The sequence below is a fragment of the Theobroma umbraticum genome, unplaced genomic scaffold, assembly GCF_002168275.2.
Source record: "Theobroma umbraticum cultivar Fairchild unplaced genomic scaffold, ASM216827v3 scaffold_44.0, whole genome shotgun sequence".
Lineage (NCBI taxonomy): Eukaryota > Viridiplantae > Streptophyta > Magnoliopsida > Malvales > Malvaceae > Theobroma > Theobroma umbraticum.
The window spans coordinates 11111751-11129830 of NW_018397255.1; the positions used below are offsets into that span (position 1 = coordinate 11111751).

The 18080-nt window shown below is 34.7% G+C and overlaps 3 protein-coding genes across 9 annotated transcripts; 2 read left to right on the plus strand and 1 right to left on the minus strand.

The window, feature by feature from the left end:
- The first annotated feature begins 51 nt into the window (after positions 1–51).
- On the plus strand, positions 52–4326 carry LOC110409943 (uncharacterized). Of its 2 annotated transcripts, XR_016352324.1 has the most exons (8): positions 53–191; positions 451–829; positions 1361–2487; positions 3144–3232; positions 3431–3518; positions 3631–3696; positions 3850–3963; positions 4054–4326. XR_016352324.1 is itself a non-coding variant. In XM_089785771.1 (4 exons), exons 2-4 carry the CDS (start codon positions 484–486, stop codon positions 3234–3236), a joined length of 1566 nt encoding a protein of 521 aa, XP_089641897.1. In that variant the 5' UTR covers positions 52–191; positions 451–483. The 2 variants fall into 2 exon arrangements, 1 of the variants encoding a protein (XP_089641897.1); XM_089785771.1 differs by lacking the exons at positions 3431–3518; positions 3631–3696; positions 3850–3963; positions 4054–4326 and having other exon boundaries at positions 52–191; positions 3144–3236.
- Positions 4327–4468: 142 nt separating this feature from the next.
- Positions 4469–10792, minus strand: LOC110409946 (ribonuclease 2-like). The gene is made up of 9 exons (XM_021419472.2): positions 10435–10792; positions 10332–10360; positions 9716–9789; positions 9032–9133; positions 8908–8911; positions 7874–7965; positions 6527–6688; positions 6017–6086; positions 4469–4806 (listed from the first exon to the last, which is right to left on the minus strand). Exons 1-9 carry the CDS (start codon positions 10623–10625, stop codon positions 4751–4753), a joined length of 780 nt encoding a protein of 259 aa, XP_021275147.1. The 5' UTR covers positions 10626–10792; the 3' UTR covers positions 4469–4750.
- Positions 10793–11565: 773 nt separating this feature from the next.
- MED19A (mediator of RNA polymerase II transcription subunit 19a-like protein) lies at positions 11566–17642 on the plus strand. Of its 6 annotated transcripts, none has more exons than XR_016350742.1 (8): positions 11566–11787; positions 11876–12004; positions 13168–13233; positions 15132–15421; positions 15583–15816; positions 16179–16233; positions 16396–16549; positions 17420–17642. XR_016350742.1 is itself a non-coding variant. In XM_021419405.2 (7 exons), exons 3-7 carry the CDS (start codon positions 13203–13205, stop codon positions 16414–16416), a joined length of 615 nt encoding a protein of 204 aa, XP_021275080.1. In that variant the 5' UTR covers positions 11567–11787; positions 11876–12004; positions 13168–13202; the 3' UTR covers positions 16417–16549. The 6 variants fall into 6 exon arrangements, 3 of the variants coding, with proteins under 3 accessions (XP_021275080.1, XP_021275079.1, XP_021275078.1); XR_016350743.1 differs by having other exon boundaries at positions 17425–17642; XR_016350744.1 differs by having other exon boundaries at positions 11577–11731.
- The last annotated feature ends 438 nt before the right edge of the window (positions 17643–18080 follow it).

An 18080-nucleotide genomic window follows, 5' to 3' on the forward strand; every position in this document is an offset into this window, starting at 1 on the left:
AAACGCACCGTTTACTCCCTCCAAAACTCTTCTTTAACCTTTTCTTTCTTTCTTTCTTGGCTTCCAAATAATATAAGCCAGTTTTTCTTTCTCCTTATTTCACCCCCGAGTTCTGTCTACCGGAAACGAAACAAGAAGCAAAAGCCAAATTTTCAGCTCCGGTGATTGAAAACTCTGATTAACTTATAAAGGTTGTTCCTTGATTTTTCCTCTTTTTACTTTTTCTTCTTTACAGCTCTAAGTTATTGGATAAGGATAAAAATACCCTTTCAATTTGTGGGTTCTGTTCCTATTTTTTCTCATAATAATTTTGAAGATATTTCTTATTTTGATTCTTAAGAATCCCTTCGTAATATTTTTTTAAAAAATGGTATCTTTATCCAACTCTCCTTCAAAATCAAGTGTTTCCAGTTTCGTTTGGCTGATTTTGGATGATTATTTTGGATACAGGGAGGAAGAAGCTTATTGTAAAGAAAAAACGATATGGTTCCTTTATTTTTATCTGAGCCAAACTGGGATGATGAAGCTGGAGATAATGAAGCTACCCATCTGATAATTTCGCTTTTAAATCAATTGGGTTCAGTTATTTGGTCGCTGATGATCTCTGGAGGTCGTTCTGAGGCTCGGCTATGGCTTTGCAATGCCGTTTCTAGCCTAACCTCCATCTCTCCTCACCAACAGAGAGAGATTTTTATGAAGTTGTTAACATCCACGCCAACAAGGAGGGGTTTAGCATCTCAACTCTTGCAAATGGTTTTTGAGAAGAGGCCAAGAAAAGCTGGTTCTATCTTGGCCAACAAAAGTTACTTGCTTGAAAAGTTTTTCCAAGGCAAGTTGGTTTTTTTTTTTTGTTTTTCTTTGGGTTTTGTTTTGTGTGATCTTTTTTGCACTGCTATGTTCTTTAAAGGTGAATTTCATTCTGTGAAATGTCAAGTAATCAGTAGCTACAACCTACTTCCTTTAGCTTCCTGATGTAGATTTTAGTTTATTATTTGGACATTCTTGTCATGAGCAAATGAGCTTTAGTTTCTTTGAATTGCAGTGTTAATTCTTACAAAGCATTTGACTGAAATTTAGAGGTTGAGATTAGTGTGAATTTTATGGTGTTCCAAGTTGGTTTTGTTTCACTGTTCGACTAGTATGTTTTGTGTGATTTGATGCACTCTATGTCCTTCTTAAAGTTGAATTTTATTTAGTAGAATGCAAACTAATTGGTAGCTCCAACCTAGTTCTCTAAGCTGCATGTATATTTTAGCTTCTTCGAGAACCTTAAAGTTATTATAATTACACATGTTAGTGGTTGAGATTAGTGTGAATTTTATTGTCTTTTGATTATGCTAATATTGAATGAATCATGCAGGGAACCCAAAGCGAATAATACAATGGTTCTCTAATTTTGGAGATGGTGGTGAATTGGAGCACAGAAAAGGTGCAAAGGCATTGTCTCAATTTGCCTTTGTAAATAGGGATATATGTTGGGAGGAGCTTGAGTGGAAGGGAAAGCATGGGCAATCACCTGCAATGGTTGCCACAAAGCCTTATTATTTTCTGGACTTAGAAGTCCAACGAACAGTGGAAAATTTCCTTGAAAATGTGCCTGAATTTTGGTCATCCAGTGAGTTTGCTGAATCACTAAAAGATGGTGAAATTCTATTCATGGATACAAAGTTCTTTGTGGAACTTTTTATTGATTTGATGTATAAGGAGGATTTAAGAGCTCTATGGGACACCATAAGTGAGTTTCTTAAGGAGGAATCATTCTCATCATTGTGTCACCACCTTCTTATCTCTCTTGAGGAGGGTGAATTCTGCATCTTTCTGGAATTGCTTCGTAGATATATCAATCCAAGGATGGAACCTAAGGATTTTGGTAATCCATCTTGTGTCCTGGAGTTTATACTTTACAAGTATGGTGATTCGGAATCTTTTGATAAGCTACTTCTGTTAAATGCTATTATCAATCAAAGGAGACAGCTTCTTCGGCTTGTACATGATGAAGAGTATCAGGATAAACAAAAGCAAGTCAAAAATATTGTATCTCAGATGTACAAAACCTCAACTAATGCTTATAGTTTGGCTTCAATTCTGAAAGAGTGTGTCAAAACAAAAACCAGGGAAGCAATAAAATTGTTGGGGCTTTATTCTTGGGTTATCTACTACAGATTGTCTGAGGAATGCCAGACGCTGGGAACCTGGGAATCTTTATTTCTGAGTAATGGGATAAGGTTCCGCAAATCTGATAAATATTCTTTGCTTTGTTATGAAGGCTCCTTAGAAGAAAATGAGTCTGAAGCAGTTGATAGAGCATCAATTAGGCGTAGGAAGAAAAAGAAAAGCAGAAAGAAGAGAAGAAGGGATTTTGATGATGATGATAGCTATGACAATGGATTTCTGGATTTTGATACTTCAGATAGCAGGTTGGGTTTGCAATCTGGTGGTGGAAGTTGGTTGCTATCTATTGATGAATTTTCTACACCATGGACTAATGTGAGTTCATTGCCTTCATCCTCTATACATGTTAAACTTTTTGCTGCTGTAGAAAATGGTTAGAACTTTACTTTTGAAATTGTTCATTGTTCTACTGCTTCCATGGGGTGAGAAATTTCATGACATGCAATGATATTATCATAAATCTTGTAAACAAGCCATTTTTAGTAGGATATATCACGTTTATACCGCAATTGCTACTGAAAGAAGCATTTATCATTCCTACTGTATGAGCCCAAAATGAATAAAAAGGAAGAAACAAGGAAAATAGGTCCATTTATTCTTTTTTTTTCCTTAATATCTATATGATATGTCAAGTTATTTCCTATATTAACTGATAGTCTGTTTAGTGATGAATTTCTCAGTCCTTCCATGTCTACTTTCTTTTATACTGTTTTTGAGATGTGATAGGTAAATTAACATTTCATACTTCTTCCCCAAAATGCCTTACACATTAAATAAAAGTTCTAGAAAATTTATATAAGAAATGATAATCTAGGAAAAGATTTCTATTACTTTGTCAGTATTTTTTAGAAAATGAAGTAGAACATTCAATATAGAAGGGTGGCAGTACTTCCTATTCATGCCATACTTTTTTATTAACCTTGTTGTCCCATCCTGTGGTTTTCTGATCATATTCTTTATGATGATTGTAGGTAGATTTACCTGAGCACCTTTCAAATCACTGCTTGTCTACATGGATGAAGTGGCTTGTTTCCAAATGGAGTAACGTCGCTTATGCTTGGTAGGAGAGCGCATCCCTTCATTGTTTTGTAATGTTTTGATTTGTGAAGCTTATAGAATCATCCTTTAAAATCAGACAGATATCCCTTTTTGCTGTCTAAAACAATGATCTGTTATGTATGTACAAAAGCAGGATAGGCAGGTTTTGCTGTTAGTATTGATGGCTATTCCTAACATTTATCTATGCAATTCTTGCCAGATGGTTAACAAGTATGTTTATTTGGAGGTGAAACTTCAGCCAACGGCCATTTTTTTGTGCTTTCAACTGATAAAGGATGTGTACAATGGTGCGTTGCATTTTATTGAGCTTGATAATTGTCTTGGGCTCAGCTTTCGAATTTGACTGCCTTTTTCGCTGATAGGAAACTTTTGTCCACTAATTTCGATTTTGATTGGCAGGCTGGTTTGATATCATGTGATACAAGCTCACTGTAGGGTTTAGTTATTGCCAATTTGTCTTGAAAGGTATCTTTCAAGCATCATTTCCTTCATCATTATACATGTTAGGCTTTTTATGATTGCAAATACCTAGAATTTTACCAGGTTGCATGACCTTTAACAAGCTAGCAAAGCGATCAAAACTTATTCATTCTAAATTCAGTATATTTCTTGTAACAGGATAGCAAGTTAACAGAAATAAGATTGGAGAAGCTGAAATTTGAAGAATGGATGATCTCTTACGGGAGCTTTTTGAAGTACTTGGCTTGAGCTGTGAAGATCTGGGATCTTTAGGTAATTGATTTCCTTTTGATGTTTTCCCTCAGCTAGGCTCAAAAGCTTTTGCAGATGCTAACATTTTGTATGATTTTCGTCATGCTGCAGTGAATTTCAATGTCCACCACTGCCCTTTAACCCTTATTGTGGCAAGACGGAAAGGTCAATTGAGCTTTCAAGTTTCAAAAGCCAAGAAATAAAGGCAATCTGGACAAATTTGAGTTTTCTCAGCTTGATCTGGAGAGCTCTTCGTGTCAGCGTCAGCAAATGCCTACCGTCATTCTTCTAAAGCTTATAATGCTGGATGAAAATGAAGCACCCAGAAAAAGGCAAATCTCCCTTTCTGATCTGTAGCTTTGCATTGGATATCCATGCTTTGATTAATGTTGTCTTATATTAGATGTATCACTTTGCTTATAGGAAGCTGATTAACTAAGTCCTGCAAAAATAGTTTGCTGAATAAATCCAAATAAGTAATGAAGTCGTGAGGATTTATAGCCTACACAGAACTTGGGGAGAAAGGTTGCTGCAATTCCTTACCATACAATATATAGTATCCATCATCCAGCGAGGGGACTCAAGTTTACAACTTGTTTCCTATTGCGCATAGCGTGCATGTTTATTTCTCTTACAGTAAGGTAATCAGTAAATGTGATTAAGAAAAAAGGATCATAGAAGACATTTCTTCCGATGATCAAATTAAACAATTTGAAGAGTTTAATTGAGGAACCCAAATACAGCCATGTACAATGCTGTATCCAATTGAAATATGTTACATTTTGGTACAGAAACATCAGCCTACATCTCAGAGAGCTTCATCCTCAGATATCCATGAGCCATCAGTTTCAGATTCATTACGCCCTGCAAGGAAAAAAAAAAGGCAATTAACTTAAGGCCAAAGAAGGGGGAAGAATTAAATTTTGCGTATGACTTTGTAATAACACGCCTAAGAATGAGCAGAATGCAAATGTAACCCAAAATCTTTGAAGGACATAAAATCTCCTGTTAAGGTAGGTTGACTGGTAGTACTACTGGGCCTTACCAACAAGCTGCAACATGCAACTCATCTAGCTTTTTCAGATTCTGACATCGTTCCACAGATTATATTACAAGGCCCCAGAATTATACCTAACTCATGTTGGCCAAACATCAAAATATGAAACTAGATGAATACTCAAACCTACATATTTTTATAATGTCACCCAACATCCCGTTTCAAAAGAAGGTAATATTTCGTTGATCAAAAAAGCTACTTATAATTCGCTCTTCAGTCTATACCACAAATATGTCAGTCATTTTATTTCCCTGAATTGATTCCAGTTCAGTAAAATACTAGGGATCTGACTAAAGCCTCAAAACCAGTAACATTAGTTTATTGCACTCATTCCTTCCCCTGACCAAATCTGACCACCTTCCTCCCAACATCTCTAATTTCTATGTTTGCCTTGTTAATTAGCAGAGACTTGTTACCAACTTTCAGGTTCTGCAAGGGGGATTACTGACAACTTCAACTTGATTATGAGCAGAAATGAATGATTTCCAATGTTTGGGTAAAGAATAATTCAAACACAGTTACAGAGCCAGCACATGTAACATTACTGATATGAAAACAAGTGAGAAACAATCTGAAAGTTCCTGAAATCTCATAGAAGGTAATGATTATGAATTTAGGGCTGCACTTAAAAGAACGTAAAAGACATAAAAAGGATGAAACTACGTCAGCTTAGAACTAAAACACATAAGCAAAGACCTTGGTCTATCGTGATTCATTTACAGACCACGACCTCAAGACTTTAACAGGCCAAAACCTAATAAATATCCAATATTCCCATATGCATAAACAGCGCCAAACATTTTGTTTCACCATACTGAGACTAGCTGAAATATGGAGAGAGGCTGCAATAATCATAAAAAATTTTCTTGAATGCAAGCACAATGTTGATGCGCACACATTTAAAAATTAGACCCACTTCAGACAGATATCTTGTCTTAATAAATATGCGGTGATCTAGTCTGCTGTACATTTTTATGGCAAAGTGATATCACTGGCCTACAGTTCAAGAAAACTTACCCAATGAGACATATGCTGGAAAGCTTACATACTTTGGACATGAGGTCTTTGAAGCCAAACAGTTCCGAGGCTGTACCAAGAATAAATAATTTCAAGCCATGCATCATTTATACAATAAAAAGATGACTTTAATATAGATATTTCATCAGACAATGAAGATGGTTCTGCATGCTCAAGAATCATGCTAGGTAAAAGCTTTCTGCTAATCGATATCAAAGGTCCTGATGATCCAATCAGTTGCTCTCTTTCAGTAAAATAAAAGGTATGGTTTTTTAGCAGGAACTCAGAGATTAGCACTGTTAACACTAGGTTTCTTTAGGAACCGCTACATTTGTTGGTTGGTTACTCTGTCTTACAGAAAATGGATGATGGATTCTTCCCAGCTAAGTCCAATCAATGGAAGGACATAATAATGTAAATTGTTGAGGACATCAATTGTGAAGTACATGGGGGTACAAAGCTCATAACAGAATGATGCAACTTGTGAAGAGTGAGTGGTCAGAATCTAACCTTGAAATCCTTATAGAAGCATAAACGAATTTCCTCCACAGCATCTTTTGAACAAATAACCTCAGGTGTTGCCTGGAAAGAATTCTCAATGGCAGAGACAATGCCTCCAAGAGGATACCTTTTGCTATTAGAAGGAATATATCCAGCTTCATTCAGTATTTTCTGCAATCAAATAATTGTACAAGAGACTTGTTAGTCAATTTGATAAACAGATAAAACAACATATTATTTCCAATATGAACTAATCTGAAATATAATTCCTATATAAAACTAACTACTAAGAGAGTAACAAAAAAGATGACACAATCAACTTTACTCAGCAGTGGTCATAGATTTTAAGAGAAGAGATCGGTAACCTATTCATTAGACTTTTAGATACAACACAAAAAATAAACCAAGATGGCTAGGCAACAGAGCACCTAATGAAGGGTATAGGCAGCGATCAAAATAATGGAGTTAAAAATTTTAGTAATTTGTTAAAATAGATGTGCAAATATACTGTTCATGCAAGTAAAAAAAATATTAACAAGTGACCAATTGGACTTGAAAATTCAACAATTTATATATTACATCCAGCTCAGAAAGATTCCTTTTTCTCGTTTTTCAATCCAGATCTAGTTGTGGCTTAGATGGAGCCACCTGATACAGGCTAGCAAACCTTTCAAAAGCCAATCAATAAACCACACCTTGTTTATACCAGTCTTGATCTTTCAAAAATAATCTATGCTCCTTTTACAAATCTGATTAAACAAAATGCTCGATACAGTCAACTTGATATTCCAGGCAAATACCTGGTCACTGTAACAATAAAGTATGTTCCATTAGTATAAGGTTATATTTTGAAGTATAACAATAAGCAACTTATCTTTTAAAAATCACCTAGCCATATAAGATAGCAGTTTCATGCCTGAGTTAAAGTGCTAATAACTTGCTCCCATTGGCAGAGACACGGCTTGCTCTTTCACTAACAAAACTATCCCAACAATTGATCATTTAGGGCTGGATACCAAAGACATATAACATAGAACATTGGCACAAAACAGAAAGAAAACTTTTTTTCTCAGTAAGCATTCAATTATCAAGAATTCAGAAAAAATTGACAAATGTCACAAAAATCCCATACTTCTGGGTACTTAATAGGAATATGTGTCAACTCCAATAAAAATATGAGAACAAGTAATTGATAACACACTTTTGGCTTCCTGGATAAAATTTTCCCCCTTAAAAAAGGAGTTACACGCACATCCCAACTCATGGTGATGAGTATTTAGGACACAAACTGAACAACTAATAAACATAGAATTGTTTCTGCACGTAAAGGACTGAACCAACTTTTCTAAAACTTACCGTAACATTATATCTGAAGTAAACATTGAGGGTTGTTAAAAAGTAGCTGTATTCATCTCGAAATACTGGAAAGGAGCAAGTTCCATGCTTCTCTGCAAGTGAAAATGAAAAACTTATAAGCAGCAAATATAAATAGAGAAAAAAAGAGCAAATTTTAAGCCTGCAAGTGCTTGTTCATCAAAATTTGACCAAATTATTTGTCAAAATACTATTTAGGAAAGCAGCACACGTGCAAGGTTGCCACTGAATCCTCGATACTGAATAAAGGATCATTATTACTTCCTTAGGGACTATCACATTCTACTCTTGTTTCAAGGAAAATATATATTGCAGTGATTCATTTTAGTAATACTAAAAACAACCCTTTAACATGTTACACCACAGTAGCTATCTAAAGGAGTATATACCCAGACATGATACCAGCAAATTACTGTGATATGAAGGTATCATAAATATCACTTGTCATCATCCACAAAATCCCAAACCCAATCCCAAGATCATAAATCACATAGAAAATCCAACATGTCTTGTTACAAAACATGTTAATCACCTTTCACTCTTTTTATTAAAGCCTCCCATTCATTCACATATTGAATTATTAGTCTCTACAGGCCAATGAAAGCAAAGGAAGCGAAATAGGCCATATTAATGTAGTCAACTACTAGGCGCTAGCATTCCTTTTATTTTCTTTCTTTCATTTTTGGTCAAATGGCTGACGACTCAATGATGGCTAATATATTCCCATCCTTTTCACCCATCTGGTGTGCTTAAGCTGGAACCTATGACTTCTAATCTGCCACGGATTTTACATATGGAAAGAGCTGTCATTAAGCACTAGCATTCACATGGACCATGGCTCTAAAATTGCACTGACAGAAGCTATTTAAAGAGGGTTCAAATGTACAGCATGCACATGATCTCCGCATCCTAATTAATACCGCATACTTCTGTTCCAATTTAAATAGAGGAAAATATATAAAATGATCATGAGATGTAAATCATATCATATGAAAACAGAAGCTGAAGATACTTACCCCACTGTCAATGCACATGCCCCATTTCGGCCATCATAGAAACAAGAATGAAGCAATTATTAGTTTTGTGTCATGGTGTGAGTAATGATTTAGCAACATATAGAGATATACAACTAATATCCACCTCATGAGCCCAAAATAACCCTCTTCCACTGTAGCAAGTCGATGATTGGCCACAATATAAGGACGGCCAGTACTTCTCAAGCGCATCAAGCAATGTTGAGATCTACATGCATTTAGGAACAAAGATCAGGCAGGAGAGCATATTGACATGACACACGTGCCAAGCCAAATACACCAAACAACGAGTAGTAAGAGAAATAAAAAATATGGAAAAAGAGAACTAATCTAAGGATATATTCAGGGAACTGGTAGAATACAAGTCAGGACATAGAGGAAAACATGTGCCAATATAACAGCTTTTAATGTTTTAACTCTTAAGTTTTTCCAGAAATCAAGCCAACTTTTGAAGTTGCAAAGAAACTGAGATAGGCTCTTGTGCTATAAACTTTAAAGACATCTCTATGCTATAGATGCCTAAAGATAAAAAGAAGAAACTATTGAACATAATAATCAGAACAATGACATAGTGTCACAAGGTGTCAATTATATCATCAGCACATGCTCACTCTACATAGGTTAAAAAGTTAATAAAGAGAAAGTTGTTGCGCAGGCTTTAAAGCATCTCTATACATAAGCTGATTTTGTAAAATATAAAAGCTCTAGGGCATATGCATCACCTCGGATGCACTAATCAAACAAGTCCAGAAAGGATGTGGTTCCAAATTAAATTACAGAAACAACACACCTCTTTGACATCAAATTGAACTTGGGCACAACAGGAGGGCCATGTTCCATCATTATAATCTGGCCACAACCCATCTATCAAGCAGATAAAAATTAAAAAAAAAAAAGGACAAAAGATTAGTACATTTCTTTTGATTTCGCCATGTCTATAATGGATAACATCCAGGAAAAAAAAAAAGCACAGTTGGCTCTAGGAACAGTGGAAAGGCGGAAAACTTAAAAGCTATTTGAAAATCTCTCTTCCTTTAATAATATTACTTTGAAAATGAAAAATACAAAAAAAGATTGTGACAATTGCAAATTTTAAAGTTCCCTGCCCTTCATTTCTTTCTTATTACTAGAACTGAAATACAGGGCACAGCATTTTGATACATAATTTGATTATTGACCGACAGGGAATTTTCGGTAATATTCCACTGAATTTCAATCCAAGTCTCTATAATTAAAAAAAAAAAAAGAGAGATGAAAATTTCAAAACTTCAAAAATTGCTAGCAAAACAATCTAAAGCAGCCTTTTGAGCTCCTAGGTCATAGTTAACGTATAATCATACAGTCAATAATTTCAATATATCAAATAATAATAATAATAAATAGTGTATCCATGGACAAACACTTACGAATAGTAAATTCAGTTGGAGAATCGGCGCTGCAAGGAAAAAAAGAAATTTAAAAACTTAACGAAATTGGAGTAAAAAGAAATTGCAAGAATGACTGATTTACCCTCGGCAGCAGGCGTTGGAGGAGCAGCAATGGCGAGTTCCGTGGCAGATGGTGCCAGGCCATTGAAGAGACAAAGCGAAGTAATCGAACTCCCTCTGTCCTCCTTCTAGGCTTCCATCCACGCCTCCTATCAAACAGATAACCACCGTTAAGGCGATGCAGAGGAGGGTTTGGGCAGAGAGAGACGCCATTGTCTTTGACCTTTTTCCGTGTAAGAAAGAAACTCATTCTGAATTTATAGGAGGGAGGTAGCTGGAGGGAAGGACAGAGTTGTCATTTCGGATCGTTGCCTTAACGGACGAAGCAGGTGCAAAGCAATAATTGAAAGCAGAGAGGGGAATGGTTAGGGAACCTCGTTTTAGCTTGGTTTCGGTCTGGGACAGTTCTCGTTTTGTTATTTTATTTGGCTAAAACACTAGGCCCGAATTATCTGCCAATTTTAACCAATAGGGAATTTCACAACTTTGTTGGATTTCTTTCTCCTTCCAAAAGTGACGGTACAATATTATATTATTATTATTATAAAAATTAAAATCACAATCCAAATAATATTTTCAAACTTAATTTAATTTAAAAAGGGCAATGTTAAAATATCTAAATTTCACCATGTTACCTAATCTTGTAATATCATGTCAATATTTATTATAATTTATTAACATATTATATTGATATTATCTTATATCAAATAATAAGTAATATTTAAATTATTAATAGTAATTAATCAATTATTAATAATAAAAATGTATTTAAATTTTTAATACAATATATGTCTAAAATATTTAAAAAAATTAAAATCTTAAATGTCAATCTTTTACAATAATTTATCTTAATCCTAAATTAATATGAATTATTATTATCTAGAGTTTTTTCTTTCTTGCAGAATTTTTTTGTTTTGCTGTAGACTTTGATTATTATTATGATTAGGAAGACATTAACCTCTTCTAAAAAGATGTATATGAATCATTATTGTTTATGGAATTAATGATAAAGAAATCTTTTTGGCCTTCCCACTTTATGGTTTGGGGGTCCCGCGCCCGTTCGAGTGCGTCAAACAAACATCGGCGAGGCGTCAAACAACCCGACGGTATTCGCCCCCACCCCTAATAAAAATAAAAAATATAAATAAAAAGTAAATAAACAGCCCGAGACCCAGGGAAGTTACGGACCCGAAGCCTGAGAGGAGTCGAAAAAAGTCTCCGTCGTTCCCTTGCAAACCCTAAAAAGTACAACCTTCCTGGCCTGCTTCAGAACTCTCTCGAACTTTCTCTGATCTACCGATTATACCCTTCCACACTCTGTACTCCTCCCTAATTCCCTTCAATTCCAACCTTTTTCGCTTTCTTCATTTCACTGGTCAATTTCTCGAGCTTCCCCTTTCTCTTTTCGTTTTAAATTTTTATCTAGTTTTGCTTTTTTATTTGAATTTGTTGATTTTTCGTAGGTTCCTTGTACTGGTAGTGAAGCGCGAGGTTTGAGTTGAAAAGAAGAAGAGGGGGGAGCTTCCAGCTTGTGCTTTCTTTTCTCTTGATCTGAAAAAGCACCTCAGCAACTTTTCGATTCCACGTTAGAGGTATTCTTGATTTCTTTTTATGTTTTTTGTGTGTCTTAGTTGAAGTTTTTTTAATGATAAATTATGAAGTTTTTTCCCTAATTCTTCTTTGTTATAGAATTAGTGCCTGTTCCCGCAGTGTTCTTTATGTTTATGTTATTTCTTGGAAATTGATATAAATATGGAGTTTCCGGTGAGAAATTTAGTGGAAATGAGAATTTGAGAAGAAATTACAAACGGAGCAAATTTAATATAAGTTTGTAATTTTGGTGTTTGTTACATATGGAATATTAGCTGGTACTGCGAAATGAAGAAGCATAAATGGAGGTTCATGTTTTTAGTTGTTAAGCAGAATTTTGTAGCAAAGTTAGAGGTGATTAGCTAACCCTTTTATGACTTAAAATAAGCTGAAACCATGTTTAGATAAAGTTTTAGGTATTCCAATTCCATAAAAGTTCAATTTCTATTTCTCAGTACAATGAAAAAGCAGTCACTTGAAAAATTAGTAAACAAGGAATTTAGAATATATTTGTAAAGTAAAATATGCTATTAGTTGGCTTATTTGGGAAATTAATGCCATGGTCTTCTTATGAAATTTAACTGGGGCAGCATAGATATTATCAAAGCATCCTGAAATTTTGATTAGATTTATTGGGTCAGATGCCCCCTAATAAATCCACCCATAAACCTGCGTTTAGCTTGTGCTGCTTTGCTATGTTTAACCTAAATATTAACAACCATTTTGCTTTTTGTTCTGAAATGAAACTGTTATCTGGCTACCAAGCCTTTATCAGTTTTACTTGAAAATGTCCTTTGCCCAACTGTGCATTATATCAACCATTAAATTACTTGAAATATAAGGAGGGTTTCAGAGGGGCAGTGGGTCTTCTTCCTTGTTATTCATAACTAAATGTCTGCTAAAAAGTTTCCTAGTTTCATTCAAACTGTGTAAAAGGGGAACAAATTGAGAAAAAAATGTATTACCATAGGTATGTACACATTTCCTGATTCCAATTTCTTAATGTTAGAATTGGCCTTTTTACAATATATGACAGGCCTGTGATGGTTATGGTCAACTTACCAAAGATACCTACTGAAGATCTAATTGAATCTTTGTTTGACTTTATAGATGTTTTTACTTGATTTTCATGGATTTTTCGCTGACTATGGCTACAACATTGCAGTTGATGATGGTACATGTTTCATGAATCATTAACCCATGGATCTTGAAGGCAAGAAATTTGGAAAAGGTACTATATATTGAGAATGTTGATTTATTATTGTATTTTGTTGTTCTCATTCCATTTGTTCAGTTGAGATAGGGCTTTGGATATGCTATTAGGTTTTTATCTATTGTAATATTCGTCATTGGTGGATTATTTTTATCTTGGTGGTTGTATTTATTTTTCTTCTGAAGTTTAGCCTATCATATTGCCATACTGCAACAGATGTTTCAAGTTTGAGACTGACGGTCTTCCAGTCTTCTACCTGAATGAGAAAACTACAAATTGAAGGAAAGGAATTAAGAATCTCGAATCTTGTAGTTGATCATATCTGATTGTGTTGAATTCTAAAACTACCCTTTATGGTGCTAACAACTAATTGTGCTTGTCTTAGCCATAGTGGTGTGGAAAAAGAAAACAATGAATAGAAAACTAAAAGGGTAAAAGAAAACCAGCATAGGGACTGTATTTGATGTAAAATTGTAGTTGGAGCAATGAAACTGGGGTTGAGGGTTGTAGACCTCTAACAATAATATCCAAGTATAATATGGCTGCCTAATGTGTCTAAAAGACTATTTGTACTAAGGTTACAGCAGCTGTTAATCCTAGCCCTTGCATACGCCTGAAGCCAATCGGATCCTAGCTATTCAAACTCATTAACAGATCGCATGGTAGTCACATGACCACTAACTAAATAAAACAGTAAACATAAAAAAGATAATATCAAGATACCCATTGAAATAAATTCTAGAATACTCCTGTACCATGTTGGCTCTTTCTCTCCCTCTCTTTTAAGCCCTTAATGAATTAGTTACAAGATCTGTCATAAAATGAGCATTTCCTCCAAACCTTGAATTGCCCAAATGGTTTGTTTTCTCTTATTTAAGATATGCATATCTCTTTCATATTGAGGATTCCTAATTGAAAAAGAAAGTCGTACCGCCAACTTTCATTTAAACTAAATTTAACTTTTGTAAGGACAGTAACTTTATTCTTTTTATGAACCTAATTGAAAATAAGCAATTCTTAATTTTTTCTATTTATCATTCAATGTTATAAATTCAAATAATGTTTTCAAACATACATAAGGGGTCTAAATCCTCACAAAGCCATGTTGTAAAGAAATTTGGATGGAATTTAACATCTCTATGAGGCCTAAAAGCATTTTGGTAAACATAGGTGCAATTGGATTATTTAGCTTAGGCCTTAAGTCTGTTTTCTGTGATTTTCCTTTATAATCCTTTCCCTTTCCATTTTTCCCTTTTCATCTGTCATTTAGAATATGTCAATTATTCTGATAAAGTATCCTTACCGATAAAGTTTGCAGACTGTATGTTTTCTCCATGAGGAAAATAATTTAAGGATGTTGCTTTGATATCAGTCAGTATCATTATGATATGGCACTCTCAATACTGTATTGTATACTGTGTCATTCTAAAATATCTGAAATTCATGCATGATGGTTGTTTAGCTTGTTTATATCACTACATAACTGTCGTATATTTATACATAAAACTATCTGTCTTATATATTTTTTACCTTGAAAACTTTCCTTATAAAAGAGTACTGAAGTATTATTAAATTAAAAATGTTGAGAGATTATAAAGTTATTTTATTTATTCAATTTACCTCATCAAATACTTACCGAACATCAGCATAAGACCGTCCACTATCTATTACTTGCGAACTAAGTTGCTCAAATGATGCAAAAGTCACACTTGATGCATGCTGCATAACAGTATTACTCATATGACACTAGTTAGATGATTTTGGTTTGGTTTAACATTTGAAATGTTTGGATGGAAAATTTCAGTCAGTCAGTCAGTCAGTGACTGTAATTTCATGTAAAGTTATTTGGCACTGGATTTATTATTATTGTTCTTTTTAACTGATGAGAAATTGTTTATATGGATAAATTTATTTAGGACCAAGAGAACTTAGTGGTGCTGTTGATCTTATAAGTCACTATAAGTTGTTGCCTCACCACGACTTCTTCTGCAAGAGACCTCTTCCTTTGTCAATTTCAGACACACATTATCTTCATAATGTGGTGGGAGACACTGAAATCAGAAAAGGAGAAGGGATGCAGTTGGACCAGCTTATTCAGAATACATCCCACAACAGAGACACTAATGCCCGCATACAGCCTTTTGACCTCGATATTCTTAAGGAAACTTTCCAGCTGAGAGAAACCACTCCTGTCGAATTGCCATCGGTAAGAAAACTGCTTAGCATTATTTAAGTTTCTTAAGCTAAAGGGCAGTCCTAGGCATTGTGCCATTGTTTCGTAAATCAGTATTTACTCTTATTGACATGTTTCTTTCTTCTTTAGCCGTCACCTCGATTGGAGTTCTTAACCATTTGTTTATTTCATAGAGTGAGAAAGGGATTCCTACGATAGCTGGGAAATCAAAGAGTGAAGCCAAAGATAAAGAAAGGAAGCATAAAAAGCACAAAGACAGAGATAAGGAGAAGGATAAAGAGCATAAGAAGCACAAGCACCGTCATAAAGACAAAGATCGAACTAAAGATAAAGACAAGGACAAAAAGAAGGATAGAAGTGGGCATCATGATTCTGGTGCTGATCACTCAAAAAAGCACCATGAAAAGGTTGGAAGTTGTTACATCTTGCAGCTATTGCTTGATTATTTTGGCCCTGAGTATAGTGTAAAGATTGTTAAAGTCCTCACTAGTATGGCTCTGATGATTTGCCTAAGGACTCAAAAATTTACTCAGCTAATTTGTCCACATTATTTCCTTTATGCTATGCATGAGGCATTCTCTTTTGACTATAAAAAACAAGCAATTCTGCCAATGCCAGGAATAAAACAACTGTTGTCTGTCTCCCTGCACAAGTTTGCCTTTTGATTTGTGATCAGAAAGTTTATCAAAAAAAAAAGTCCCCTTGTTTGAAATTTAGTTACTTTTTAATGGAATTCATATAAAATTCGTTATAATTCACATAATTTCAGAAAAGGAAGCATGATGGAGATGAAGATCTTAATGATGTTCACAGACACAAAAAAAGTAAGGTAATGCATATCAGCCTTGGTTTTGCATTGTTATGTTGTATTATATGGATTATGTTTTATATTGTTATATGTTTAGCATTAACTCTCACTTCCTTCAGGAGTACTGCCGATATACCTTGTCTACTAACCCCTTTGGCTCACTCTAATCACGCTATAGAATTAATTTGTTGCAGCATAAAAGCTCAAAAATTGATGAAGTTGGTGCAATTAAAGTAGCAGGCTGAAATGGTGGCATTCTATAGTTCATTTGTTGTTTCAGATGGTTGTCAGAATTTGGAAGGGTTTGCTTAATGTTTTCTACATTTCTTGAGGTGAATGTCCATATTGTGCTGTTTTAGTTGATTCTCATTGTATTTTTCTTGTTCCTCTAAATAATATACACTGTGAAACGAGTATTGAAGTGCAAGGATTTACAGAAAGTTATATATGAATATACCCCCTAGATCTACAATAATGTTCTTCACCTCCCTATATGATAAAACACTATGTACTTCATTCTTACCTCACTCAGGCAATCAAGATACAATGAATAAATAATTGTGAACACTAAATATTTCAGTGTATTAACAGTGGATTAGAGGTGGACTGTTTGCTGCATAATGTTTAGTACAGTTTTTAAAAATGTTTAAAAATAGTATTTACATAGCAATTTTGTACGTGTAGCTGAGCAACTGGCTTTTATAGAATGTTGTTCCCAACTTTTTCAGTCAAGCCCATGTAGCGAGGGTGGTAAGCAGTGGATCGGCTAAATTAGTAATTTTTTTTCGTTGTTGCCAGACAATTCTGTAGCTGAATAGGTTGTGGAATAGCATTGTTTGGCTTCTGTTTAGAGGAAATTACATCGTTAATTAGTTACATATTTCAAATATTCACAATTGTAGTTTTGGGATAAAGATTCTGATGAGCAGGAGAAGGATAGTTATTATTAAAATAAATTATGTATCCTTCTTCTTACTCTTGAATTGATGTAAACATGGCCTATTCTCTTGATAGGATTGAATTTCAATTCTCTTCCCACTATTCATTATGTGACTTGTTATTTATTTATGAGACAGGCTTTTTTTGTTATTAGTATTGTCCTTTTATCTTGGGCTCTGGGAGTGGGGTTGGGGGAAGGGTGTTTAAATGCCAGTTAGGTTTTAAATGTTGTCTCACTCAGCCTTTTTCTTGTTTTTGTGCAGAGTAGCTTGTAAACTGACTAAAGAATGTGTAGAAGGTGAATTCACCCATTGATGGATATTTCATGCAAGGTATAAGATGCTGAAAAATGGACTTTTTGTATCATAACATTGGGCTAATATAATTACTGGTAGCTTGCAAAACTTTGATCTTTCTTTTTGTAGCACGTGGATGACTCTGCATGTACACATTGGTGTAGTCTTGTGTCATTTTAGAGGGTTAAAAGCCTAGTTCTGAAATCCGTTTGATTTAGGAATTGCAGCTTTTGATTGTCGAAAGAATAGGTAGATGGGGCTGTTGTATTAATTACCTCAGCCCTTTTTTGTCATAACCATGTCTAACGTCAAATGGGTTTCTAAAAGGTTGTAAGGCACGTCTTTGTCACATGGATCCCTAGTTTCTTTCTTTTTCTTCTGGAAGGGGAAGGGGGTGGTAAAGTCAATTGAAAGCCCCTTATAATTGGATCGTCAAGCTAACATCACAGAAACATGAGGGGCCGCGCTGGCTGCTGGCTGGAATAGTATTATTATTGTTATTGTTTGCCCTTAACAGATTTTTCATCTGTTATCGGGCGAAGCATATTTTGGGGTGAATTTACCAGTCATTCCCTTGTCTGCTCAGGCTAATTGCATGTTTAGTTTGTAATACTATAGATGTACGAGT

Coding starts and splice junctions, on each gene's coding strand:
- LOC110409943 (XM_089785771.1), top strand. CDS start 484: ATGGTTCCTTTATTTTTATCTGAGCCAAACTGGGATGATGAAGCTGGA. Junction 830..1,360: donor GCTTGAAAAGTTTTTCCAAG/GCAAGTTGGTTT, acceptor TGAATCATGCAG/GGAACCCAAAGCGAATAATA. Junction 2,488..3,143: donor TTTCTACACCATGGACTAAT/GTGAGTTCATTG, acceptor TGATGATTGTAG/GTAGATTTACCTGAGCACCT.
- LOC110409946 (XM_021419472.2), bottom strand. CDS start 10,625: ATGGCGTCTCTCTCTGCCCAAACCCTCCTCTGCATCGCCTTAACGGTG. Junction 9,790..10,331: donor TCCAACTGAATTTACTATTC/GTAAGTGTTTGT, acceptor TCTGCTTGATAG/ATGGGTTGTGGCCAGATTAT. Junction 6,087..6,526: donor GCTTCTATAAGGATTTCAAG/GTTAGATTCTGA, acceptor TTCTTGGTACAG/CCTCGGAACTGTTTGGCTTC.
- MED19A (XM_021419403.2), top strand. CDS start 13,203: ATGGATCTTGAAGGCAAGAAATTTGGAAAAG. Junction 15,422..15,582: donor CTCCTGTCGAATTGCCATCG/GTAAGAAAACTG, acceptor TTTATTTCATAG/AGTGAGAAAGGGATTCCTAC. Junction 15,817..16,178: donor CAAAAAAGCACCATGAAAAG/GTTGGAAGTTGT, acceptor ACATAATTTCAG/AAAAGGAAGCATGATGGAGA.